At 45.0% G+C, this 7,500-nt stretch overlaps 1 protein-coding gene and 1 long non-coding RNA gene across 3 annotated transcripts in view; both read right to left on the reverse strand.

The window, feature by feature from the left end:
* Positions 1-741: 741 nt before the first annotated feature.
* Positions 742-2,758, reverse strand: LOC126995140 (uncharacterized). The gene is made up of 2 exons (XR_007749994.1): positions 1,990-2,758; positions 742-1,647 (listed from the first exon to the last, which is right to left on the reverse strand). It is a non-coding gene; the product is annotated as an uncharacterized LOC126995140 (long non-coding RNA).
* Positions 2,759-6,534: 3,776 nt separating this feature from the next.
* LOC126995139 (baculoviral IAP repeat-containing protein 7-B-like) overlaps positions 6,535-7,500 on the reverse strand; it is a 42,186-nt gene continuing 41,220 nt past the window's right edge. The window contains exon 3 of one of the 2 annotated variants that reach the window (XM_050854413.1): positions 6,535-7,010. In XM_050854413.1, the coding sequence (XP_050710370.1) occupies positions 6,814-7,010 (197 nt within the window). In that variant the 3' untranslated portion in view covers positions 6,535-6,813. The remainder of the gene's footprint in view (positions 7,011-7,500) is intronic. The other variant, XM_050854412.1, reaches the window with a different exon arrangement.

A 7,500-nucleotide genomic window follows, 5' to 3' on the forward strand; every position in this document is an offset into this window, starting at 1 on the left:
ATTCTGAGCAGGCTCCACTTTCATCTGTCGCCTGTCATGTTGGTGTTCAGGCCCTTCTCTCTCATGTCTGCTGCTGTGCATTCCTTCCATCTCGTCTTGGGTCTTCCTTTCCTTCTTCTTCCCTGCACTTCTATTTCCAGTATTCTCCTCTCGTCACTTTCTCCATCTCGTCTCATGACATGCCCTTACCATCTCAGTCTTGCTTCTTGCATTTTCTTTGACACCTCCAGCAGCTTCACTGTTCCTCTAATCCTTGCATTTTTGGTTCTGTCCTTCCTAGTCACGCCACACATCTATCGCAACATCCTCAGTTCAGCAACTTCCATCTTCCTCTCGTTTGTTTTCATTACGGCTACTGTCTCCGCTCCGTACGTCATTGCTGGCCTTGCAAACCTTTCCTTTTAGTTTCTCTGGCATTTTCCTATCACACAGTATTCTGGACACCTCTCTCCAGCTTCTCCATCCGGCTTGGATTCTTCCAGTTATCTCCCTGTTTTCATTACTATCCGCTGACAGGATAGACCTCAGGTATTTGAAGACATCCACCCTATCCAGCCATCCAACCCAACACTTTCAATTCCAGAATGTTCTTGTTCTGCACATTTCGTATATTTTTTCTTTGTTCTACTTATTTTCATTCCTCTGCTACTCCATATGTGTTGCCTTCAGCTTCGATCCTCTGTTTTTAATATATTACTACCAACTGAGCTTCATTGTTGTTAGGGTGACGCAGCACAAAGGTTAAATTATGAGGTTTATTCACACTATGTTGGTATATAATGGTAGCGAGCTTATTGAAGTTAAGCAACAATATTATTTACAATTCATCATGCTGTTGGTAATGGTAGCGAGCTTACTGGAGTTAAGCAACAATATTATTTACAATTCATCATGCTGTTGGTAATGGTAGCGAGCTTACTGGAGTTATGTAACAATATTATTTACAATTCATCATTCTGTTGGTAATGGTAGCGAGCTGGCTGGAGTTATGTAACAATACTAATTAATAATTATCATTCATCACTCCTCTTCACCTTAAAGGGCTCACTCATCTCTTCAGACATTTACAACTATATAGTAGATATGGTACACTGGCCATAGCTTAAACACCTTACCGTTGCTAAATAACAAGCTACCCTAATCACGGTCCAATGATACATAATTATCACAGAAAAATGTTTTCCTTCCACTGATATGTATTCACAGGGATGATCATGGAAGCAAGGTAGTCGTGGGGGTTCAGGACACCAAGAAGGTGGTCATGAATCCACACAAACATTGGATTATACAAATGACACTAAAAATTTCTCCTTTTCTATTACTGAGTTAATCATGGCGTGAGACATTCGTGCGGGTCTAAGATACCAGAGGGTGATCATAGATCGGCACAACAAAGGGAAACTTTACATATTTTACTACACAACAAGGGGGTAACCGCCCAGTCAGTAGGGGACCTGCGTAGGGAGAGGCCAGAGCTCGTCTGAGTTTGACCGTTATAGGTATAATAATAACACTGTAACACACTAAATAATCACTGTCCGTAGGAGTTAATTTCACACATACCTGCGTAAGGAGAGGCGAGAGCTCGACTGATAGGCGGCTCTCAACGCCTTCCCTCCTCGCCTCCTCCTTCCCCCTTTGGCGTGGCTGAACCGGTGGTTGTGAATACAGATACTTGGCCTGTTCCGCGCTGTCTGAATGTCTGCCCTGCGCCGCACCATCCACATAATTCACAAGTTAATACCCTAAGTATTTAAGAGATCGATTTCGTTCTGGTTTTCCCATTCCACAAATCCAAAAAAGAAAAAGAAAAGAAGATCTTGGGCACTCAGGAGAAGGTAGCCTTGATGGCGTGAGCACAAGATGAGCAGGTTACGTGTGGTGCAGCAGAAACACCATGTTTGTCTCAGCTTCCATGCACTGAACTTCTCTTTTGTTTAGGGGTCTTGGACTGTTTGGCGGGGAAGAAGACTTGCTTTTAGACTTTACATTAATGTATGACCTCCATATTATGTATAATACACATATTGGACAAGAGTTTTTTTACAGTGCTTCACTATTGTAACAAAAAGGAAGCTCACATCAATGCCTTTGTAGGAGCTAACATTTTCAACTTATACTTACACGGCTGTGGCCTCCCATTGATTAAAGGCTCGGTAGAGGGAAGTGCCTTCTCGGCCTCCTTCTCCATCACAGCACGAGGGGAGTTGTTGGATGTAGCCGATGACTCCGAGAGGGCCAGGCGAGTTTCCTCTTCCATGTACTGCTGGACGGCCTCGATGCAAGCATCCAGGTTGAAGAAGGGCAGGCCTGTCTGCTCTAGCCTCCTCCGTAGAGCTGGTCGAACTTTGTCAGCTGGAAAGCCCATTTCTGTTGTGGCCTTCATGATATCTAGCTCCATGAGGGAGTCAAATTCACTCTCGGTGACGCTTGGCCGGGCTAAGGATGATGAACTGGTCTTGGGGGTTGTTTGGGATCGCAGGTGTGGTGACTTCTCTCGCCTCACCTGCAGTTTTAGAATCAACAACTTATATGATCATCAAAATAATCTTCAGCCTTTTCTAGTTCACCCATCTGTCTAATATGTTCTTTTTCTAGGAAATGTTTTAATTTCGCGTAAATGATGACATGATATTCTTCCAATCCTCCCATGAAAACTAGCAAAGTTTAGAAAAAGAAAACAACAATGTGAGTACACTGAACATACAAGAGAGTAGTTATAATGGAAACTGTATCAGTCTAGCATGGAAGATTGGATGATTTTGACTAGCTTATCGCTCAACAAGCAACAGGCATACTGCTAAGTAAAATGATAACTAAACAAAGGACAGCAACACACCTCATCAATAAATTCCTGTCCCTTATTGACGAGTACATAGTTACACTCTGGGTACGCCCGCGCATGCTCCTCCCATGGATCAGCCTCTTTCTCCCAGTTTCGTAATCCATTACCGCAGTGATAGCACCGAACGTGGTCACTCAGCCCTGTGGAAGGAAATGGCGGTGTAACGTGGAAATTGAATCCAGTCGTAGATAGAGGGAACTGGTGGTACCTATCAACTTTCATCGTAACCCAGGGGTTCGTACACCGGGGGGGGGGCGTTACTAAGTTCTGTGGGGGCGCGAGCCATGGAGGAAGGGTTGGCAGTTCTGTCGTTGGAGTATTTTGTGATATCTTAACAAGATGTGGGCTACTGTTGCGAGGCTTATGAAGAAATGCAAAACAATCGCCTCTATTAACTTGAGTGTTCTATGGTCTGCTTAGGCTCACCATTGCTAATAAACCTGGAAGTGTATTTTATCTACAGATGCAAGGGGGGTGTGGAGGGAAGGACCCACTAATCTAACACAGGTGTTAACTCGCTGTTTACCGCCGGTCTGCCGCCGCCGGCAGTCGCAGGTATACCGCCGGTCAGCTGCCGTTTTATATCGATACTGCCGGTCGACCGGAAGCATCCCCGTTATTTTTGAAAATTTTTAAGTTGACCGAGAGTGGTCGGCGGCGTCCAGGGTCATCAGGGTTTACTACCGGCAGTGCACTGACGGCTTGCCGCCGACCATCCCCGATCATACCGCCGGTCAGCCGCCGGTTGACTGACCGGGATTGATCGGGGAAGATCAGGACCGTGACCGGGAATGTGTGCGAGCCCCTTAAAGGCCTCGCACATTTCAGCACCTCCTGGAACATGTCCCTCTCCATGTGCATTAAGTGTTTCTTCTCTGCACCCATGTTCTCACACACGTTGCCCCACGTCTCCTCTTCTTTATTCTGTTCAGTCGTCTATTTTCCAGCAGGGAAACGCGCTGCGACAAACATTGGTCACTGTCCACGTCAAATGTAAGGAATTCAATCTCCCTTCACGAGAGGCGAGGAAAGCCATGGAGAGGTCAGACACATGAATGATCAAAAACACCTGGAGGGGCGTTTATTATACACAGTTTACCCACCAGGTGTCGCGACGACCGTGCTGGATCGCCGACGTGCTGTGGGCATTACGCACGCCCGCCGCCTGTCTGCCCGCGGTAAACCGACGACCTACCGCAGGCTGACCTGCTGCAGCCGCCGGTCGGAGAAATCGAAAATCGTACATGGTCGCCGGTTTACAGGCGGTAAGCCGCCGGTCTGCCTGCGGTACACATTCGGAAAACCGAAGGTGCGCCGCCTATCCCGGGGATACTGCCGATCTAGCCAGTGGTCAGGCCCCTATTGGCTGACTGGGAGTGATCGGGGAAGATTGGAACCGTGACCGGAAATGTGTGCGAGCCCTTTTACATATATACATATTACCCTTTTATATATATATATATATATATATATATATATATATATATATATATATATATATATATATATATATATATATATATATATATATATATTATACACACACTGAAGTGCCGTAAATGTTTCTATTTTCTTGGTGACGGAGAACAGTTCCGTAGGTTGGCAATTCGGTACGACCTCCATCCTAATTGTGGTTCTACTCCCTATTCATATTTCTTTCATTGAGTGACAATATTACATACTTAGATACACCACTTTTTCATTTGCCCACAGTATTCAGAGCAGTGACATGCTGAACAGGTGTGCAGGCGGTGTAGCCATAACATAGAGCTATAATTACGAGTAAGAGCTGCACCGCAGCCACAGTGGACCCATCTACCGGCAAGGTACTGCATGGTAAATCATAGATGAAGGTGGAATTTGTGAGTTAGGGAGTGAAAAAAAATGCTTATATTGGTTAGACTGAGCAAAACACGTATTTCGTTGTCTTTTTTTTTTTTTTTTACAGCTAAGGAGACAGTTCAAGGGCGTAAAGAAAAATATTGAAAAAAGCCCGCTACTTACTGCTCCTGAATAGAGGTCAAAGGAGTGTCCAAAAAGAGAGGTCAATTTCGGGAGGAAAGGTGTCCTGACACCCTCTTCTTGAAAGAGTTCAGGTCGTAGGCAGAAGGAAATACAGATGAAGGAAGTTTGTTCCAGAGTTTGCCAGCGTGAGGGATGAAAGAGTGAAGATACTGGTTAACTCTTGCATAAGGGGTTTGGACAGTAAAGGGATGAGCATGAGCAGAAAGTCTTGTGCAGCGGGGCTGCGGGAGGGGGGGAGGCATGCAGTTAGCAAGTTCAGAAGAGCAGTCAGCATGAAAATATCGATAGAAAATAGAAAAAGAGGCAGCATGGCGGCGGAATTTGAGAGGTAGAAGACTATCAGTATGAGGAGAGCTAATGAGACGAAGAGCCTTAGACTCCACTCTGTCCAGGAGAGCTGTGTGAGTTGAGCCCCTCCACACGTGAGATGCATACTCTATACGAGGGCGGACATGGCCATGTTAATGGATAGCCACTGTGCGGGGGAGAAGAACTGGCGGAGACGATACAGAACGCCCAGCCTCGAGGAAGTTGACTTAGTAAGAGATGAGATATGAAGTTTCCAGTTGAGATTTTGAGTTAAGAATAGACTGAGGATGTTTAGTGTTGAAGGTGATAGCTGAGTGTTGTCAAAGAATAGGGGATAGTTGTTTGGAAGATTGTGTCGAGTGGATAGGTGGAGAAACTGTGTTTTTGAGGCGTTGAAGGACAACAGGTTCCTCTTGCCCCAATCGGAAATAATAGTAAGGTCTGAGGCTAAGCGTTCATTTGCCTTCAGCCTTGAATCGTTAAGTTCCTGTAGGGTGGGTCTTCTATTAAAAGAAGTTGAGTAATCGGCGTAAGAATGGATAGGACAGTTCGTTTTGGAAAGAAGATCATCAATGAACACCAGACAGAGAGTGGGAGATAGGACAGAACCCTGTGGGACACCACTGTTAATAAGTTTAGGGGAAGAACAGTGACTGTCTACCACAGCAGAAATAGAACGGTCAGAAAGGAAACTGGAGATAAAGGTACAGAGAGAAGGATAGAAACCGTAGGAGGGTAGTTTGGAAAGCAACGATTTGTGCCAGACCCTATCAAAAGCTTTTGATATGTCCAGCGCAATAGCAAAGGTTTCACAGAAACGGCTAAGAGAGGATGACCAAGAGTCAGTTAGGAAGGCAAGGAGATCACCAGTAGAACGCCCGTTGCGGAACCCATACTGGCGATCAGATAGAAGGTCAGAAGTGGAAAGGTGCTTTTGAATCTTCCGGTTAAGGAGTGATTCAAAAGCTTCAGATAGACAAGAAAGTAAAGCTATAGGACGGTAGTTTGAGGGATTGGAACGGTCACCCTTCTTAGGCACAGGCTGTATGAAGGCATACTTCCAGCAGGAAGGAAAGGTAGATGTTGACAGGAAGAGGCGAAAGAGTTTGACTAGGCAGGGTGACAGCACGGAGGCACAGTTTTTAACGATATATACTAAAGAATAATAAAAGCTTTTACTGATTTATTAACAAATGTAAATATTTTCAGCTTGAAATACTTGATAATTGAGGCGTCGTATAAAAAAAAAATTGATGATCACCATGAATCGATTAATTTTTAAAACCATAGCAGAGCTCCTTAGTCCCTGTATCTAATGCAAGAAGTATCACACTGGATATTTCTGATATATGTATTCGCCCGTACCAACTTTAAACTTTTCAGTGCCCAGCTTGCAAAGAGGGAGGACATACAGGGTGAAGGGAAAGTGGACTGATGAATGTGGGAGGGAGAATACAGGAAGTAGATGAGTTTTGTCACCTCGGAGATGTGCAGGACTGTTAGGCTGGAGTGGAGAAAGCAGTGACAGCAGGAGTGGTTGTGGCGTGGAAAAAATGGAGAGGTCGCAAGCTTGTTGGTGAACAAAGGGATCCCTCCGAAGAGTGGAGGTGGGGTGGGAATGTGAGCCAGCCCTTTTACTCCCGTCGCCAATGCTTACCACAGTAAAAGAAACCAGCCTCAGCTAAGTCCTTCGGGGTCTGCTTCACCTGGTCTGGCCACCGAACGAAGCTCTTCTCGCGCCTTTCTCGAGAAAGGAAATCCTTTCTCTTGGGGCCTGTGTGCTGCGAAAGATCCATGTTCTTGAAGTCAAGATCTAGCTTCCCGGGGGGTGCTGTGGAAAAGGAAACAATGCTAGTCAACATATCCTAACTAATCATATTTCCTGGCCTGAGTAAGGAGGACTAAATGACAGCAGACAGATAAATTTCATCAGCAGTTTCCTTTACACAAAACATGAACAATGGAAAACAACCTTAGTTTACCCTCAAACGTGCTTCTACACAATTAATTACCACACAATCCTGATAACTGTAGGATATGGCAAGATTTAGATTTGCCTGAGACCTGAGCCTTGCTTGTGGAAAAAGGGTAAGACCCCACCGAGAATGTGCTCTTCAGAGGACAGACTTACTGTTAAATGAATAGAATGTGCTCTTCAGGGGACAGACTTACTGTTAAATGAATAGAATGTGCTCTTCAGAGGACAGGCTTACTGTTAAATGAATAGAATGTGCTCTTCAGGGGACAGACTTATTGTTAAATGAATAGAATGTGCTCTTCAGGGGACAGACTTACTGTTAAATGAATAGAATGTGCTCTTC

Source organism: Eriocheir sinensis, unplaced genomic scaffold (genome assembly GCF_024679095.1).
Source record: "Eriocheir sinensis breed Jianghai 21 unplaced genomic scaffold, ASM2467909v1 Scaffold999, whole genome shotgun sequence".
NCBI lineage: Eukaryota > Metazoa > Arthropoda > Malacostraca > Decapoda > Varunidae > Eriocheir > Eriocheir sinensis.